General features: G+C 32.2%; 1 protein-coding gene across 1 annotated transcript in view; it reads left to right on the top strand.

Moving 5' to 3' along the window:
• LOC126890041 (prolyl 4-hydroxylase subunit alpha-1) overlaps positions 1–21,388 on the top strand; it is a 103,513-nt gene that overhangs the window by 31,886 nt on the left and 50,239 nt on the right. Inside the window, exon 2 of the mRNA XM_050658872.1 lies at positions 20,370–20,599. Within this exon, the coding sequence (XP_050514829.1) occupies positions 20,370–20,599 (230 nt within the window). The remainder of the gene's footprint in view (positions 1–20,369; positions 20,600–21,388) is intronic.

Below are 21,388 nucleotides of genomic sequence, written 5' to 3'. Positions count from 1 at the left end.
AAGCAAGCTACTATGAGTTTATTATTTTTTATGTAGGCTTTGTAATATCTTTTGCTTTTTCTTCTCGGCTTCTTTCTTTACTACGAATGTGACGTGTGTATTGTTCTTGGCCTTTGTATTTTTCTTCTTGATTGCGTTGTTTATACACCTCATAAGTTGCGCACTGATATTTCGTCGGTTTAAAAAAAGAGATATTACATTCTGTGTTAGAAAATGTTTCATATGTACATGTTTTGACAGATGGCAACTGCTTTTCTTCTCGTTACTCTTTGTAGTATCTATACATCTGAGCTAAGGTTAATGATCCATCAAGGAATTCTCTACGAGTTTGAGCTCTTAAATAGTGAGACTCTACGCGCTCAAAGCTATTTATGTGTTTTCTTACGACGGTTTCCTTAAGTTTCTCGTCTATCGTGCGTTTTTGATGATTTCCTCTATTATCTTTCTGAACGATGTTATAATCTTTTGACTCAGCCCAACTTGTTCGAAGAAATCGATTTCCAATATTAAGGGTATTCATAAAAATATTTTGCATGCTCTTCTCCTTAATTTGTTTATAGTTAAATAGAAACATAAATTCTTTGTCCTATTACTTCCTTCTACAACTCTCCCATACTTCGGAATATTGTGCAAACGTTTCTGTAAAATACCCCTAGAACTCGCAACATGTGGCGGTATTACATTAAAACATAATATTATATTCTCCGTGCAATATCCATACATGATACAGTTACGGCGCTACAAACTACGTTTTTGAAGTTACGTCACTAATGTTCTCAGCAAACGATGTGTATTCTCGCAATTTTCAGATTTTAAATCCCTTGTAACTCGAAAACTGTTAACTTCTCAGAAAAATGAGAAGATATCTTTTTTGTTTAGAAGGAGACAAAAAACCTAAAAAATTACAGGGCAAAATAGGAGATGGTTGAAATAGAGCCTGCCGCATTGCCATTAAAATCGGATGGACGCGCATAATTAACAACTAAAAAACAACCGTCTAAATTGAAGTTAGACCCGATTACTACTCAGAATTTCAAAAATGAATGTTTAAACTTTACTTTAAGGACTTGCCAACCTTAAATATAATAATTTAAATATGAGTTTTTACGCCTCGAAAATGTGTATTTTCGCATTTTTCAGATTTTAATTCACCTCTAACTCGAAAACTATCAACTTTTGAGAAAAATGGCATATATTTCTTGCTTAGAATGACCCAAAAAACAAGAAAAAATATTTTCCTGGACAAAAAATGGTAATATTGTGAATTTGTTTAGAAACATTTTTTAAACAATTTCTGCCCAAAAATTTCGCCGGCACCCTTCTGATTTATTTAAAGGGGACATTTTTGAATAGGAATCCGCAAAGAAACCAAATCAGATTCTTTTTCAGACGGAAGCGGTCTCACAACATAGACTAATTACATATTATGTTTCTCCGTAACTAAATATTCCAGTTACTAAAGCATTCATCTTATCTCACACAGATGGTAATAAAATTTTACGACCTCTTCCATTCACTGTCGACAAAGTAAAAATGTATTGCATTGCACAAATTTTGTTTATACACATAAAAATTTTAACACGTTGACGAACAGTGCGTCAAATGTATAATCAAGTGTGACACTATATGAATTTTGCAAAGTAGAATAGGGAAATTGCTAAATTTGTTTTAGCGCTTATAGTTTGTGGAAACAATATGTTTTTTGTAAACATGTGGACGACGACCATGGATGTAGATGCATATTTCACATGCATCTGTAGATGTAATAATAGGATTTTGATTTTAAATTCAGCAAAATATGTTTAAGCAAGGCGAAAACCTCGCGTTTCTTGGGAAAAATATTCCCATGAGATCTTTTTGCGTAATCAGTTTCATGAGATACCGCAGAATAAGACCCAAAAGGTTATAATAAAGATATTAAAAATGACTGTTAACAGAAAAAAATACTGAAAACTATTTCACACCAAAACTAGTTCGTCTCTGTCTTGCTAAGAGAGCCGTCGATTTATTGCATTTCGATTTAATGTCCATGATTCAGCTCCATAGCAAAGCACACTGTGTACATAACATTTAATTAGCCTTATTCTGAGGGCCAGTATCAGATCTTTGTTGCATAAAATCTTTTTTATTTTCACGAAGTTGGCACGTGCTTTTTCAATTCTCTCTCTTATTTCTGCAGTCTAATCGTTATTTTCTGTGATTATCGTTCACAAGTAAGTATATTTTTTTACTCTCTCAGACTGCTGGCCGTCTATAGTTAATATTTCATTTGTATTGTTGTTCTTGTTATTTTTCATAAATTTGGGTTTTTTGATGTTAAGAGAGAGTCCGTATTCTCCACTACATATATCTTAATATTTTGTTCATTATTATTTCTAAGTCTTCCAAGTTGTCTAATATTATGACTGTATCGTCGGCATGCCTAATGTTATTAATTAAATTTCCATTCACTTTTATGCCGACTGTCTCGTTTACCAAAGCTTCTTGTGTGATTTCTTCAGAATAAGCACTAAACAATAACGGCGACAGTATGTAACCTTGCCTGGCCCCTCTCCTTATCTCCATTTCTTCTGACACTTCTGTTCCAAATTACACATTTGATCGTTGGCTGTAGTATAAATGGTATAGTTTATTACTAACGTTATTATTATGGTATCGTTTATTACTAACGAGGAAGTTATAAATGCTAAATCAAATGAAAAATGGAAAATATAGAGACGACGGAATAACAAAAGAGATGATTAGAGATGGAGGTCAAACTACCTTGGAGGCAGTTAAAATCCTTGGCAAAATTGTTTTGTTGCGAAGATTGAACACATTGTTTGAAAAACGTTAATATGTATCTATACACTTGACAAAACGTATGTTTGGTCGTACGTTTTGCATGGGTTTGCAAGGGTCGTAAACGACCCTTTTTAGACATACATTTTTCCATAAACCTCTCGAAAGTAGAATTGGTATTTACTGCATCATCATTGATTTGTATCGGGCACACTGAAAAATCGCATGACTTGTTTTGAATTCTCTCAGAACTTAAATTTGATCCAAGATCAGTAGGTCTCATAGTATGATCTATCTGATAAGATGTACCTTGTACATATTTATTATCATCATTACTATTAATATTATCACCCAAATTACGTTGATTTAAAAAAAATAATCAATTATATTGCGACATTTCAATTTTTTACTTTTTAAGTTCTCGGTAGAAGCTTCTGATTCCTTTCGTTTATCGTTTCTTTGACATCTTATAACTCTTCGTAAATCACAAACTATATTAATATAAAAAAAGAAGAAGAAACTCAAAATACTATTAATCACGCTAACAATGTACATACAAACTAAGATCTGCACGAATCAGTATTAGAGATGTTATTTGCATCGATAACCAAAATACACTGCAATCAGTTATCTGCAAACAATTTTATAATTATACTTGGAGATGCTTAGTATGTGTTCACAGAATATAGGATTACATATATTTTTTTAAATATGCTTATTGTGATTATTTTTATTTCTTAATTTATAAGGATTATAAATTACTCATTTCAAAATACATTGGCGTCACTGGCCCGTTTTGGCCAAGTCCCATACTAATAAAATATATTTATATGTAATTCATAATTCATATGATTTGTTACGGTCAAAATTACTAATTAACTTTAAATCATCTCAGGTACACGATTTAAGTATTTATAAGCTAGAACATTCGTTGTAATAAAAACAATTTCATCAATTTGATTAAATATAAATAGCGTAAATTCATTAATTCGATTTGTAGGTATTTTATGTTTTTTTATTGCCATTGAAATTGGTCATTTACTCTATAGCTGACGTTTGTTTGATTCTAGTTGAATACATAGCGTTGACAATTCTTCCTTTTCGTATCCAATATGGTACCGCTTCTGGTTATCGTATTTTTGTTCGTGTTTTATGTTTTGACAGACTTTTAAATCTGTCAAATCAAAGTTCTATTTTTAAAAGAAGAATGTGACGTAGTTGGTCACTTAGCAGCTTGTAAAATGGGAATTGTTGATTTGAACGTCACCGCCGAATTTTTTTAAACGTCTGATTTTTTTTGAAAATAAGGATTTATCTGATCCATCCATTAATTTGGGATCTATAAATCAGACTTTCGCATAAACTAGTAATTATTGGAGTTAGCAAAATTGATTTTGAAGATATATTACTAGTTTAGTCCAATTTTTGGGATAACATACGGCTGTGGTGTCATTTCTTCGATTTGGTAAGTGATATTTGCGTATTGGGTGATCGATTATGTGTGACAACGAGTAAATTGTTCTAGATACGAATGAATGTTTGGTTTGAGGCCAGAAAACGGGTTTCTGTATCGAAGTTGTACTGAAGACACGTGAGCCTCTGAAAGCTGGAAGACCCCATCGATTTTGGGTAAGTTATGCTATATTACATCCCACCTCGGGGGGGTTTAAGGGGTACTTGTGAATTTTAATAGTGGGATTAATGCTTGTTTTGTTTTAGGGTTTTTTCCACGTGGTTTTTATTTTGGGGTTTGGATCTCAATAACTGGATTTCAGATGAGTTACTTTAATTATTTTGATTTGTAACCATTTAATTTGCTGATCTTCTTTTTTTTTTAATCTGTAGAATTTGATAATTTAGGTTGCGGTAATTTATTTGTATATTTTATTTGTTGAATTCAGGTATCTATATTAGGTTGGTTTTTTTAATTTATTAGTATTTCCTTTTATAATTTCTTATGTACACGGCTCTTGATCGGATAGTCAATTGTTTATTTTCCGCTACGCGTACTCGACCTTACCATACGCAGAGCTCTACGATTGCGTCTCGAGATTTATAAATTGCATTTTTTTTATATACATTTATATATATTTTTTTTGTTGCTACCCATATTTAGGTAATATACCCAGTGATCAGGGGTCGTTGTTTGGTTCAGTTTGGTTAGTTTTAGTAGTTAGTTTAGTGTAATTTTTAAAAAAGTGTTCAATATATTATGCGTTCAATTAAAGTGTCAAAAGTGTAGTATTATTCCGATTCTTTTGGCAAATTCGGGAATTTAGGTACACTGGATTGGTGTTTGGGGCATGAATTTGTCTGGCGCCCCCTTTAACAACAAAGTAGTAAAATTGGGAATCCACCCCATCTCCACTGTATAAAAGCTAGCCCGCAACACCTGTGCTCTCACCTCCAACGAATGTTGTGTTGCGTTGTGAGGTGGTGGCAAATATTGTAATTTTAAAACATGTATAATTATCCATTTGAAAAAATAAATGAATGTTTTTGTAATCTTTATATTATAATAAAAAAAATGTGTGTGTACTTTGTACGCACGTAAGAAGTTATACTTCTAAATATGATTTCAATGAAATAAATATACTTTCGGACAGTTTATTTGTATTTTATTTAAAGATTAAATTAATTTTTACTTACTACTTTCCAAACAGTTTTATTAAAACAATACCAAAAATTAAAAAAAGATTAGAAAACACGAAGATTCGAACCGGGGTCCTCTTGATCTGCAGTCGAACGCTCTACCGCTGAGCTATACCCTTTTAATCATCCAGGTTAATCATCCAGGCTACAAGATTTCTCAGACATAGTGACAAACAGACATATTACTTATTATCTTATTCCCGAGGTAGACAAGTCCAAATACACAAAAATTGTAATAATAGTTATTTATGATATAAATGTTAAAAGTACAATTTTAAGGCACGTATGTGAAAGTTTCGTGTGAAAGATTCGCTTCGCTCATTCTGCAATTCACATGAGTGCCTTAAAAATGTACTTTTTAACACGTACCTCTATCATACAATATTTTTTCTACAAACGTCTTATATGTGAACAATTATAATTTATTCATTCTCAATTACGGGACAATACCTACAAAAACTTTTACTTGAACTTGACTGACATTCCATTTTTATATTTTTCTTGACATTACATCAAAACTGCCTATACTGTCAATACGTAAATCAGAATAACATCTACTTTTATTTTTGTATATTCTAACAAATTTTAATAGTTTTTTTCTACAAACGTGTTAAAAATGCAATACAGTTTAAATTAAATTTTAAAAAGCCTTTTAAACCACCCACCTTTTTCAAATTGCGCAAGTTGTATTATTAATATCTATTAATGTTAATAATGAAATATAAATATTTTGACGTTTCACAATTTGACAATTCACTTTTAACTGCAGTGCCTTAAAATTTTTAAAGCACCGGTGCTTTAAAGTAGCATTTTTAACGCTCCTATGGAGTGCTATAAATTGTATTTTTAACACGTTTGTAGAAAGATATATTTAAAAACACTAATATATTCTTTCCACACCTTTTCTGGACTGATAAATACATAAATTAAAACATTTAGTAACGAACTCCATACTGCCTGTGTGCGCATACGCGCAGATTAATAAAATTTCACCCTCAATGAAATCGCGCCTAAAGAAGTATAACTTCAAAAATAAATCACTTGGGTTGAGAGTTGGGGCCGATCGCCCCCATCGCCCCCCTGGATCCGCCACTGATAGGACACGTGCCACGACAAAACAACTAAAGGTGGACGAGAAACATTTTAGATTGGAGACCACGCGAGCATAGTCGTAGCAGAGGAAGACCACAAAAACGATGGCTAGATGACTCCAAAGCAAAAGTGGGGAGAAACTGGTACCAAATAGCACAAAACAGAGAAGAGTGAAGAACTCATGGGAGGCCTTTGTCCAGGAGTGGATGCAAACAGGCTAAAGAAGAAGTTATTGTTTTCTTTAGGGACATTTACTTAACAAGCTACATGTTTTTATGGATTCGGCTGCCTCTAGAGATGAATATTCTCGGGATGAATACAGTCACTTAACTTCCACAATATTATTGTCACCTACTGACCCGTCCGGAGAAGCTCATAAAAACCCATAACCTTTTTCAAACACAGAAACAATCCACACTGCTTTATTTACTATAATTTTTATTTTGATAGCAATTTCTGCTCTTCTTCGTTTCTTATCAGATAAAACAATTGTTCCAGATATCGTTATCGCGTTTCCTCTTTTTACTTTTTTATCGATGATTATTCTGCCGCGCCGTTTTCATTTTCTAATATTCCATACTCTTTCTCTTCCTGCTCTTAAAGAAACTGTTTATTAGATTTTTTTCTTTCTCATTTAATTTATACCGATCCAGATTAGCTCCATATATAAGTTCTAAGTTCTACTTCCATCAGACTAATCAATACGTTTATTTAACATACCTAATTATTAAGTGACAACACATTTTTTCTTTTGTCTTCGCTAATATTTATTTATTTCTGTTGTTTTTGTACAGAGAATAAATCAATATAGATGTAAGATTTTTAAAATTGATTGTTACCTATTATTCCTTGTATATTGATCCTTTTTTTATTTTTAATGTGAAGGTGAAAATATTTTTAACCTCTCCTCAATTAATTTTAGAAGTGGTTATTTACGCTTACTTCATATCTATTTACATATCGTCCAATTGTTTTCTCCTAAATTTAGCTCACCACAAATGCAAAAAGTAATGAACAATGAAAATTTTAAAAATAAAGTAATAATTTCAATTAAAATCTTTAATAAACATAAAAGTGCGACAAAAGAGAAATACCATGGATGGTAGTTATTAGAAACACTATTTGACAAATGAAGACTATGCTCCAATTCCAATTTAAAATATAGTCAAATACAAAGCTTCAGAGATACATGAAGAAATACAAAGAAAAAAGACAACTTTATGGTACTTAAAAACATTAAAATGCCAATTGCCAACTCGGGTTTAATCGAAACAGAAAGTACCGGCCCTAAATATATCAAAATCTAATACGGCCAAGGGGACTGAAAATATTTCAACAAAAGTAGTTAAATTAATTTCAGAAGGTCACGTTGATGCGTTATAAATAGACGTTATAGTAGTAGGCTTATATTACCTACTAACATTAAAACATTTTGTTGTACAAAGTAATTGATATGGCAACGCTGTTAGTGTGTGACGCGATTGAAGCAGAAGGCACTGCTATCTATCGAACATAAATATTACCGATGGTGTAGATGGCGCAATGTCATGGCGGCACAAATTCTTAGCGGCAATTCAAGATATAATTCTTGTTTAACGAGATTTTTCATATGTTTAGGAAAAAATATTCAACATTTTATTGGAAATATTTTCCATTGTTACAGTTTTATATATGTTGTTATTGAAATGTTATCCAATTTCTTACCGGTAGCTTTATTATAAGCCGAAACATATTATTTTTTCCTACTGTGGCAAAACTGTATATTCAAAAATTTTAAAAAAATTCATAAGTATTTCCTAGGATTATATCTTTATGATGTAAGAAAATTAACAAAATTGTATGTTTAGTTTTCCCGCTTTATACTTGAAAAAAAGGAGTTTTTTTGAGTTTTTTCGAAAACGAAAACATGAAGTTTGCTCAAAATTTGTCAAAATACTTCTAGTGATCACATATACCTTCTCAATTTTTTTCAAATTTTTTGAATGTGTAGTTTATTTTTGGGGGGGTTCAGATCAACCTTAATGTGTTGAATATAGGTCATAATTCTTAATAATGTTAATAATTTATATTTTTATATGTAAATCTAAACCTATTTTAAAATTTTTAGAGTTTATTATGTTATGAATTCATTATTAAATATTCTGTACTTATTAGCTGGGTCTTTATTATTTCACTTTCGAGTCATAACTATTTCTATTTCTTTCTTAGTTATGTCTGCTATATTTTTCGTATAGCGCTTCGTTAGTTTAACTATTTTGTAGCTGTGGACTGTGCGCCGCATAGATTAACGCAAAAATATTTTCGTGACGAACAACGCACGCTATCCGTCGTGCTGTCGGTTTTTCAGTCGACTTCAAAGAAATTTGCGCCGCACAGCAATGTTAGTGTGGACTTGATTATCCACTTGCCGCTAAGTGGATTCGGAGGTAAAACACACGAACTAAATATTTACGTCGTAAAAATACTTGATCAGATTTAAATTTGTGCCGCAAATGTTTTTTCTGTATTTTAAAATACAGCACATACACAAATTTTTATTGATGTGGATCAGCCTTTACAGGTATCTATATCTTCTCTTCGAAATTCATCAGACAAAATATTTTCATATATTTTACTTTATGTTTAGGTATCCTCGTAGCATATGTATGTGTTTTCATGTTTCGTATAATGTTCCGTTGACTTTCCACTTTTTTGCTGTATCTGAGTTTTCTCCAAGTTAGATTTCCGTTTTCGTGTTTGCAGCAGGTAAATACGTAAATCATGTTGGTATGTAAAGTCTGCAAGAATTATAGACACCCTTACCGAACAGTTTCAAAACTTGTTAGTTTTTCCTCAGATAATGCATATGTTGCTATGTCTAAACCAAACTGAAATAATTCAGATGACTAGCCTTGTATTGCAACTAACGAAATGGTCTAGGTGTCATAGCGACATCTGCTAGATAGAAGTCAAAGCTTTTAACTTAATAAAATATAAAATAATAATATTCATCATCAACCCGTACGCGTCCACTGCTGGACATAGGTCTTCCTCAGCTCTTTCCATCTTTCTCTGTTTTGTGCGGCTTGCATCCAGTTGCCGACAATACGTTTCAGATCGTCAGCCCATCTGGTTGGTGGTCGTCCTCTGCTCCGTAGTGCTTCTTCTCGTGGCCTCCACTCGACAATACGTTTTGTCCATCGGTTGTCTGACAATCTGGCGACGTGTCCTGCCCAATTCCACTTGAGCGACGCGATTCTTTCGACGGCGTCCGCTGTTTTTGTTCTACGACGTATTTCTTCGTTTGGGATTCGGTCCCTCAGGGAGACACCCAACATCTGGCGCTCCATAGCCCTTTGAGTTATGCGAATCTTGTTCACTACCTTTTTTGTGAGTGTTAATGTTTCCGCTCCATAAGTGAGTACAGGCAATACACACTGGTCAAAGATTTTCCTTTTCAGGCATATGGGTAAGTCCGATTTAAATACATAGCTCAGTTTACCAAACGCTGCCCAGGCTAATCCTACGCGACGTGGGAGCTCGCACGTCTGGTTATCTCTTCCCAATCGAATTTCATGTCCCAAGTACTTATAAGATGCAGTCTGCTCAATATTCATTCCATCAAGAACAATATTACGATTTAGCACCAGATTAGTCATTATTTGCGTCTTGTTGATGTTAATCTTTAGTCCGATCTGTAAGGAAGCGTGATATAACTTGTTCAACATTATTATTGCATCATCCATACGATCGGCTATAAGGACGATGTCATCTACGAATCTCAAATGACTGAGCTTCTCTCCATTTATGTTGATACCATATTCGTTCAGATCTGCCTTCTTAAAACTGTGTTCTAAAAGGGTTGTGAATAGCTTTGGTGAGATGGTGTCTCCTTGCCGTACTCCTCGCTGTATACAGAATTTATTTGTTTGTTGATCAGATAGTCTTACGCTAGCCGTTGCGTTGTGGTAGATATATTTTATCATGTTAGTATAGCGATAATCTATTCGGCATTCTGTCAATGCTTTTAACATTTTCTGCTGGTTTATGGTATCGAACGCTTTCTCGTAGTCCACGAATATCAGTGCCAATGGTTTGTTGTATTCCGCAGACTTCTCGATCAAATTTTTTATTACCAGGAAGTGGTCGTTAGTGCTGTATCCGGATCTGAAGCCAGCTTGTTCTCTAGGCTGATAGAAGTCTAACTTAGCCTCCAGTCTCTTTTTGATAATTTTTGTGAAAAGTTTATATATGTGTGATAGCAGACTGATAGGACGGTAGTTTTTTAGATCTGTTATGTCACCTTTCTTGTGCAATAAAACAATGACTGCATTGTTCCATTGAGAAGGCTTTTTTCTTGGTAAATGCATTCGGTGAAAAGTTTGGCCAAAACCTGGATAATTTTATTTCCACATTGTTCCTGACGGAAAAATACGACTCCAACTACACAACACTGAAGAAATTAAATAAAGATATCCACCGGTCAATCCGAAAAGACATAAGAGAAAACAATACAAGAGAAATAACTCAAATAATTAAAGAAAACAAAAGTTTAAAAGTTTTGCGGCGAAATACGAATAACATTGGCAACAAAAATAATAATATTATTAAATCAAAAACTTTATTGGGACCATTTTCTGCTTACATCTCCGTGGCTTCTAAAAATGCAAGCCAATCGGATGCTGGAGCTAATCGGATGCTGAATTTTGTCGTGCTGGACGTGAATTGCAAATTATAGAATTCCCTCATCTTCCTAGCTCCAGCATCCGATTGGCTTGCATTTTTAGAAGCCACGGAGGTGTAACCAGAAAATGGTGCCAATAAAGTTTTTGATTTAATATTATTTTATATTTTATTAAGCTGAAAACTTTCGACTTCTAGACTATTTCGTTAGTTGCAATACGAGGCTAGTCATCTGATTATTTCAGTTTGGTTTAGAGATAGCAACAGATACATTCTCTGAGGAAGAACTAACGAGTTTTGAAACCGTTCGGTAAGGGTGCTTGTTGCGTTCTTTAAACCAACTAAATATACGACGGCTTTGGCTTCGTATTGCAATGAGATGAAAATAGTTATTCATTTTTATTTCTATTAGTATTACTCCTACCTGAGTATTTAGGGTTCCATTTTCGTTGGAATTCTGGCGCGCTGGACAGATGGAACGTGAATTGCATATTATAGAATTTCCTCATCTTCTTAGCTCCAGCAGCCGATTGGATTGCATTTTTAGAAGCCACGGAAGTGTAATCAAAAAATGGTCCCAAAAAGTTTTTGATTTAATATTATTATATATTATATCGCCAACCGTCACTAAAGTTATTCATTATTGTACTCATTTGCCCTCATTTGAGGCAGTAAAGTAACACTTTATTGTACTGAAAGAAGAATTTTACTTTACCTGTCACGATTAATCAAATTAACCAAGATTGAATCTAAGTGGTCAATGGCAGTAATCGATTATTTATTTGTGTGAACTTAAAATTTATAATTAATAAAAATATTGTACAAAATTTACGTTATTATTAATTAAATTTATGTCAGAAAGTGAACTTCTGTAGTATTTTGCAATTATATTCATAAAACATAAATCAAAACTTTACAAATTTAGTAATTAGGTAGGTATTCAATATTGACAACAACTATCGATTAAACATCTAAACCGCCCTAATGCAAAGGCATTATGCCATTACTGTCATTGTCATACAAAATTTTTATTACGCCTAAAATTTATAAAATTTTTAAATCTTTTAAGTTAGGTACTACCTACTAATGCGAATAATGTGTGAAATTGTGTTTTTGTTAATTCGATTATATATCGGACGGTGATATGTAGATATTTATTGATAATTCGTTAGTAAATATATTATTTATTTAGATTGTCTACGATTCATCAAGAGAAAAGCAACTGCGCAAGGATATACAGTTCATAAACAATGACGTAACTATTAACGATATTTTTAATTTTTGGTAGATATTATTTTAAGAAAATTAGTTATTTAAATAAAAATACAATTAGATTGTTTAAAATATATTTATTTCGTTGAAATCATAATAATATAAGTATAACTTCGTACGTGCGTACAAACTACACACACTCTTTTGTCATTAGAAGGATCTAATTAAGTAAGTGTTAATGTTTTTTATGATTTGCGATAAAATTTTGTATGCACCACGTCAGTAAAGACTCTTTATCGAACTCGTCTGTTACTCGCCTCGCTCGCTTCGCTCCCTTTGCTCGTAATATCAGACTCGTTCGATAAAGAGTCACTTTACTGACTTGGTACATAAATAACTATTATTGTTAAAAACTTTAACTTCTATCTAGCAGATGTCGCTTTCACACCTAGACCATTTCGTTAGTTGCAATACGAGGCTAGTCATCTAAATTATGTCAGTTTGGTTTAGAGCAGTGGTTCTCAATCTTTTTGAGTCGTGTACCACAATAGCTATTTGTATAACAAGGGAGGAAAATGCTACCTTTCCTCCCGAGAATGAAGTTTACTACCCGACGCCTAGCGTAGCGGAGGGCAGTAACCATTCAAGAGAGGAAAAGGCACTTTACTTCCATGTTATACATATGATTTTTCCACCTTATTCAAATAAGTCATTTTTTCGTATATAATATCACAAGAGAGAAAATTTTGCCGGCAATATTTTCGACTGGTATGAAAGTTTGTTGCCTGGCAATTTTCGCGAATTAAATTTTGACTTAAATCACGAGACGTCAGTCGAGTGATTTTGTCAAAATTTCATAAGCGAAAATTACCAAAAGGCAACGAACTTGAATGAAACCAGGAGAAAATTTTGCCGGTAAATAATTTTCTCTCGAATGATATTCGACAAGACTATTTCACGAGACAATTAATGCACCATATCAACGAAATATAATCTTTATTTCTTTATTCATTTATTTATTTTTATTTATTATCTGTCATAATTTTGTCGCTGAGATTTCACGTCGTTAAGGAGTTTTGTCAGTAGGAAACGATGCGTTGCTATGCCGTTTTATCAGTTAAAAACAGTCTAGTGAAATAGTCATTTTTAAATAATTTATTTATGTAACTAACAAAATTTATTAGAGAACTAAAACTAACAAGTAGGTACAGTAGAACTGTCAACTGTCAAATATAAGTAAAATTATTAATGTAAACATTGTTAAATCAAAATAACAACTTACTGTTTTTTTTTAATTTTGCAAAATACAGGGTGTTCTATAAATAAACGTTAAAATGTATAGATACTTACGTAATAGATAACAGAATATTGTATAGAGCGTCAATAAGTTATTTCATCAATGACATACCATGATTTTACTTTTACTCCCTAGGGAGGAAAAGTACGACTTTGCTCCCTACAATCAGGTCTCGAAAAGTATACTTTCGGTAGAGGTAGGTGGAAAAATACTTTTTTTATTATTTTTGGTACCACCTAACTGAAATACCTACATACCTATCTAGCTAGGTAATCTAATTAACTATAATAGTGATGCTGATTTTGGCTTTTTTTGCGTTTTGTGTACCACCGCAACAAATTATAGGTCTGGATCCCGCGTATGAAAAAAAAGTTGATTAATAGCAAGCTGAAAATTTGTTAATAGCTTAAGGGTGTCTAGTCGGATAAACTTTAATATATGAGAACACTGGAACAGGGGCAGTTTTAATTGTGGAACAGGTTAAAAATTTGGAACGGTCACACCACGAAAACGGCACATTTATTTTGTCCGACAGAACAGACTTAAACTCTCCGAACAGAGATTAAACTCTCATGCAAAAATCAGACTGCTATTTATCACCTGTCATAATTTCTGTCATTTGACATATTCTACATGTTCCACTCATTAAAACGCCCATTTGGTGATAAATAGCAGTCTGATTTTTGCATGAGAGTTTCATCTCTGTTCGAAGAGTTTAAGTCTGTTCTGTCGGACAAAATAAATGTGCCGTTTTCGTGGTGTCACCGTTCCAAATTTTTAACCTGTTCCACAATTAAAACTGCCTCTGTTCCAGTGTTTCCATATATCAAAGTTTATCCGACTAGACACCCTTAAGCTATTATCAAATTTTCAGCTTGCTATTAATCAACTTTTTTTCATACGCGGGATCCAGACCTATTATATGTACCACCAGTGGAAACCACTGTGTACCACAGATTGAGAACCGCTGGTTTAGAGATAGCAACATATGCATTCTCTGAGGAAAAACTAACGAGTTTTGAAACCGTTCGGTAAAGGTGCTTGTTGCACTATCTACACAGACTAAATTTAAGACGGCTTTGGCTTCGTATAGTCTGAGCTGATTATCGGAGAATAGGCCATTTTTGGGAAAAGTTATTTACCAGCAATTTTATTGCTGGAATCGAATTATAAGATCCTATATATTAATAATATAGGTATGCAAAGTCCTCAGATAGTGTGCTACTTTTTTATAAACAAAATGGCGCCCGAAAATCGTGTTTTTTTCAATTATTGCTCTATAACTCCGAAGATTTTAATTTTACAACAAAAACTCTCAAATAAAAATTCACCGTGATTCAATTCTGCATAGAGACGTGTTTTTGCCGATCTGCTCCGATGAAAATTTTCCTCGGAAAATGCGGGTTTTCCCAACAAAATCTTTAATTTTCAAATAAAGTTTTAGATAAGTAATTATCTACCAATATTTAAATAATTGGTGACTTAAAAGCCTTCTTGGTTTAGATTATAGTTCCAGAAGCCGATGCAAATTAAACGAATATTTTAGCAACAATTTAATTGTTAATTAATAATTTACGGTCGCAATAATAACCAAAATAATTATGATACACTGATCAAACTTTGAAATCTTATAAACATGAGATGCCTTTTTAACATTTTGTCGACAAAATATAAATTTTTTATTTTTTTGCATAATCTTTAAATGTTTAAAAAAAATAGTTATAAACAAATCAACGTTTCTCAGAAAGTTTTTATTATATTGTAATTTTAAAAAATAGCTAAAATGCGCATTTCAAATATCTTGAAAATGAATGCTTTAAAACTTTTTTGCAACCATTTACAAAAAAGTTATGAAACAGCAAAATAAACATACGATTACTACGGTGTTTATACATTTTTTTAATTCTTTCAAAGCGTAGAAGTGAGTATAATGTACAAGCTAATTATTTACAAAAAAATATCGATTATCAATTTAATGGTTATATTTTAATTAAAGTTTATAAATATATTTTTTTGTAATTTACACGCGCGAAAGTAGAATAATACAGCACTGTAGCTGAAATTTTCACTCTGAGCGACGACCGGCCGCGCGAGACGTACACTTTTATAAATAATATATGCTGCGTGTCAGTCGCTTCGAGTGAACATTTTAGCTTCGACTCTGTATCATGCCTACTTTTGCGCTAAAAATTACAAAAAAAGTATTTTTAATCTTTGATTAAAATATAACCATTGCACTAATTTTTGACATTCTTTGTGAGTAATTAGATTGTACCATAGACTCACTTTTAAGCTTTGAAACAATTAAAACAAATTATAAACAACGGAGATTTCGTATATTTACTTTGCTGTTTCATAACTTTTTTGCGAATGGTTGGAAAATTTTTTTAAAGCATTCATTTTCAAGACCTATGAAATACGCATTTTAAGTATTTTATAAAATTAGAATATAATAAACAATTTCTGAGAAATGTTAATTTTTTTATAACAATTTTTTTTTAAACATTTAAAGATTATGCAAAAAAATGAAAAATTTATATTTTGTCGACAAAATATTAAATAGCCATCACACCTTTATAATCTTTCTAAGTTTGATCAATGTCTCATGATTATTTTGGTTGTTATTGCCACTGTAAATTTTTAATTAACAATTGAATTGTTGCTAAAATATTCGTTTCATTTTCACCGACTTCTGAATTTATAATCTATACCAAGAAAGCTTTTATTTCACCAAGCTATATAATTATTGATAAATAATTACTGGCCCAAAAAATTTATTTGAAAATTCGAGATTTTGTTGGGAAAACCCACATTTTCCGAGGAAAATTTTCGTCGAAGCAAATCGGAAAAAACATGCTTTTATGTAGAATTAAATTGGGGTGAATTTTTATTTGAGTGTTTTTGGTGTAAAGTTAAAATCTTCGGAGTTATAGAGCAATAATTGAAAAAAATACGATTTTCCGGCGCCATTTTGTTTATAAAAAAAGTAGCACACTATCTGCGGACTTTGCATACCTATATTAATAATATATAGGATCTTATAATTCGATTCCAGCAATAAAATTGCTGGTAAATAACTTTTCTTTGTACTTTATTAATTAGACCAGCGTATTATAACTATTTTTTTTTTCAAAATTTAAAGATTATGCAAAAAAAAAGAAAAATTTATATTTTGTCGATAAAATATTAAATAAGCATCTCATCTTTATAATCTTTATAAGTTTGATCAATGTATCATGATTATTTTGGTTATTATTGCGATCGTAAATTGTTTATTAACAATTGAATTGTTGCTAAAATATTCGTTTAATTTTCACCGGCTTCTGGAATTACAATCTATACCAAGAAAGCTTTGATGTCACTAAGTTATTTAATTATTGATTAATAATTACTTACCTAAAACTTTATTTGAAAATTAGAGTTTTTGTTAGGAAAACCCGCATTTTCCGAGGAAAATTTTCGTCGGAGCAAATCGTGAAAAACATATCTCTATGCAGAATTTAATTTTGGTGAATTTTTGTTTGGGTGTTCTTGTTGTAAAGTTAAAATCTTCGAAGTTATAGAGAAATAATTGAAAAAAATACGATTTGTCGGCGCCATTTTGTTTATAAAAAAAGTAGCACACTTCTGCGGACTTTGCATAACTATATTATTAATATATAGGATCTTATAATTCGATTCCAGCAATAAAATTGCTGGTAAATAACTTTTCCATGAATTTTACTAATTAGCCCAGAGTAGTATTGCAATGAGACAGTGGCGTGCTGGTACTTTTCAAGCGGCCCGGTGATTTTATAGAAAAGCGGCCTCCCATCCTTATCTTATCTTCTATTATCAGAATTTTTATTTCTTATTTATAAGACAAAAATACTTCTTCTTCTTCTATTTGTATAAACATGACTCTGTCTGTTTTTTCAATGTGCCTCTAGTAAGTTGTTAAATTTTCTGTTACATGTACACCTGGTTCCAAAAAAAACTGATACGACTCTTGACACGTATTTTGTAGAAAATTGAGCAGTGTATTTTGAAGGATAAATACTTAATATTTACATACTGTCAATGTCACTGCCAAATCTTAAAATTTGTCACATAGCTTATTCTGTTCCACGGTTATTAGACTTTATTATTAATATTTTCTCCGCAACTGAGGGTATCTTATCAACTGTATTTTATGATAAAATAAAAATATTGACAGTTCAAAAATGTGAACATTATCGCATTGTGTGTGGCCTAAGTTTGGGCTGAAAACTGAAATGTATTACATTTTTACAAAATTTTGGAATATGTTTAATTACGTAGAACAATTTTAACAGTTGTTTTCAATACAGATTTCAATCATCTACAAATTATTTCCAATGTCTTTTGATGTCAAATAATTAGGGAAGCTGGAATTCATCAGTTTAAAATTTTACATTGAGTTAATGCAAAATTGTGACGCATGTCAAAATTCTCAATGTATTTTAATCGTATTCATTTTTTTTTTCGAATCCTGAGAAAACTAATAAATATTTTTGAAAAATTTAAACTCAGAATGAAAGACTACATTATTACCGAGGGCTGAAAGTCCCTGAAAATTTCTATAATATTTATTTTAATAAGTTACAGGGCTGAAAATAAAAAAAAGTGTGATATTTAATTTCAAATATTTCATTCAATAGAAACTGCTTGTTTATTTTAAGGGGCTTTCCGCCCTCGGTAATAATGTAATCTTTCATCCTGCGTTTAAATTTTTCTAAAATACTTATTAGTTTTTTCATGAATCAGTTGTTTGTTGTTTGTTTATTTTATTATTTGTCTGTCATAATCAATTTGTCAGATCAATCAAATACACTGCTCAACATGATCAAATCTTACTAAGAGTCGTATCAGTTTTTTTAGGAACCGGCTGTACATGTTACATGTTCTGTAACATGTTAAATTTTCTGGCGGTTATGTTAAATTGGTGCAGCATACGTTGTAAGAAATGTTTGATCTCCTGCGAAAAGTTGAGTATGAAAGCAGTAAAGTTGGTCTGAAAATCAATAAAGCTAAGACAAAAATAATGGTGGTCAGACAGATTCGACACTATTCAACTGACTATAACATGTTACAGGAATACCAAATAGTAAACACCTTTGTCTATCTCGGGTCTAGTACAACTGACGATGGTAACTGTGAAGCAAAAGTTAGGAGACGTATTGGTATTGCAAAAAATGCGATGAGTCGCCTAACTAAAGTTTGTAAACACAGATCTATTTCTCAAAATATCAAGATGAAACTGGTGAATGCCCTTGTATTCTCAATATACGGGACAGAGACTTGGACTCTTGAGTCCAAGTGTGGTGCTTTTGAGAGCGGATGCCTTTAAGATGTGGTGCTGGAGAAGAATGCTGCGCACACCTTGGACAGCTCATAGGACAAACGTTTCCATTCTAAACCAACTCGAAATTAAAAAAAGGTCTGTCCACAATATGTCTGTAACGAATTCTGTAATTCTTCGGTCACGTGGTTCACAGAGGTGACGATAGTTTGGAGATATTAATTGTTTCTGGAAAAGTTCCGGGCAGAAGATCAATAGGACGATCACCAACTAGATGGTCCGACCAAATTAAGAATTCAGCTGGAAAGTCATTTTACAAAGCACTTAGAGCATCTGAAGATAGAGAACAATGGAATAAAATTGCTAGGAATATTGGAAGAAATCACGATCTTCAGTAATGGGGAAACAACAAGAGAGAGATACGTTGTAAATCATGTTCACTTTGAGACATTAGTATTGCATCGTCTGCATCGCAGATTGTTTTAAGTTGTTTTTCCATTTATAGAAAATCTATATTAAACATATATTTCTAATAATTCTATCCTCGCTAATTTCAAGATAACCGCGATACATCGCCTGGTTCTGTCCACTCAGCAAAACCGAAAATATCCAAAAATACTTAACGAACTTTTCCCAGAAACACACAACTAAAAAAATATATACAATTGTCAGTAGTATTTTGTGTAAAAGTCTGTGTTTATCAGCCGAATAATACCTATTCATGGCTCAATTGAATGTCTTAATTTTAACCGGTTTGAAATACAGGGTGTGTATAAAACAGACAACTGGAATTAATGCAATATTATTCAAATGGCTCGAACACTATGTATGGAAATAAAATATTTTTTAAATGTTTTGTTAATATCATTCGATTAGAAATTTAAAAAAAATTGTTACATCCAAAATTTTTTGTGAAAAAAACTTATTTGACCGGCCTCAATAGGTTGCGGCCTCTCGGTGATTGCACCGATTCATTTATATGGCCAGCACGCCACTGCAATGAGATGAAAATGGTTATTCATTTTTATTTCTATTAGTATTACTCCTATCTGAGTATATAGGGTTCCATTTTCGTTGGAATTCTGGCGCGCTGGACAGATGGAACTTGAATTGGCTTCATGCATGAACTGATTGTTTCAATGAACTCCAGCATCCGATTGGCTTGCATTTTTAAAAGCCACGGAAGTGTAACCAGAAAATGGTCCCAAAAAAGTTTTTGATTTAATATTATTTTATATTTTATTAAGTTAAAAACTTTGACTTCTACAAGAGTTCTTTTTCGTTTTTAACGTGTTCACATAGCGTTATTTTAGTAATAATGTAACAATATATTAAGTGAAATAGTGTTTGTATTGTAATAATAATTTTTTCCAGGTTAGATACATCTTCATTAGCCAGGGGCGAATTGAACGGCATTAAGTACAGTGCTGAACTGACTGCAGCTGACTGTTTTGAACTGGGCCGACAGAGTTACAACAACGGAGATTATTACCACACTTTATTGTGGATGACCGAAGCCAACGAAAGGTTGCGCAAGGAAGCCAACCAAACGATACATCAGAGTGATATTTTGGAGTATTTAGCATTTTCTACTTATAAACAGGGTAATATATTAGTTAAGGTGGCTTTCATATTTTTAAGTTATCAACTGATTTTATTATGTTCTCTTATTGTTGGTCCTGCCTCTGACTCCATTATCACAGTATTTTTTCTTTCTTTGTATATTTGTCGTTTCCATAAGATAATATAATAAACTGCGCGTCATAGAAAACGGGCACCCTAAAAAATGGGTCATTTTTGATGTCGCGCATCTCCTAAACCTGTTGTCCGATTTAAGTGATTTTTTAAATATGTTATAGCCCTATTCTTTGTCAATATTCCTGTAATAATATTTTTGCAAAACAAGTAAATTTTCATCGTATACCGGGTATACGAATCAAACCGTGTTTTTTTTCTCAAAGTTCGCAACACCCTGTGGAATATTCTAGCATTTATAAGATACTGAAATTAAAACCCAACTATAGCCTCAGGTTTTCTTAACATTCTGTTTTTTGATTCATTCGCTTATGTTGGATAATACAAAAGTTATGTACTTTAACAACTAGGCATGCTCTTTATCAGTACAGGGTGTTTCTAAAGAAGTACGACAAACTTTAAGGGGTAATTCTGCATGAAAACGTAATGACCGGTTGCTTTATAAACATATGTCCGCAAATGCTTTGTTTCCGATATACAGGATGTTGAATTTTTTCTTACAAACTGACGATTTATTTATTGCCCTAAAACCGGTTGAGATATGCAAATGAAATTTGGTGGGTTTTAAGACGTAATTTTTGAACATTTTTTGACATACAATTAAGAATTTTTTATTCACCATTGGCGTGCATACGAAT

This window comes from Diabrotica virgifera, chromosome 8, assembly GCF_917563875.1.
Source record: "Diabrotica virgifera virgifera chromosome 8, PGI_DIABVI_V3a".
Lineage (NCBI taxonomy): Eukaryota > Metazoa > Arthropoda > Insecta > Coleoptera > Chrysomelidae > Diabrotica > Diabrotica virgifera.
This window is presented reverse-complemented; position numbering and strand designations above follow the sequence as displayed.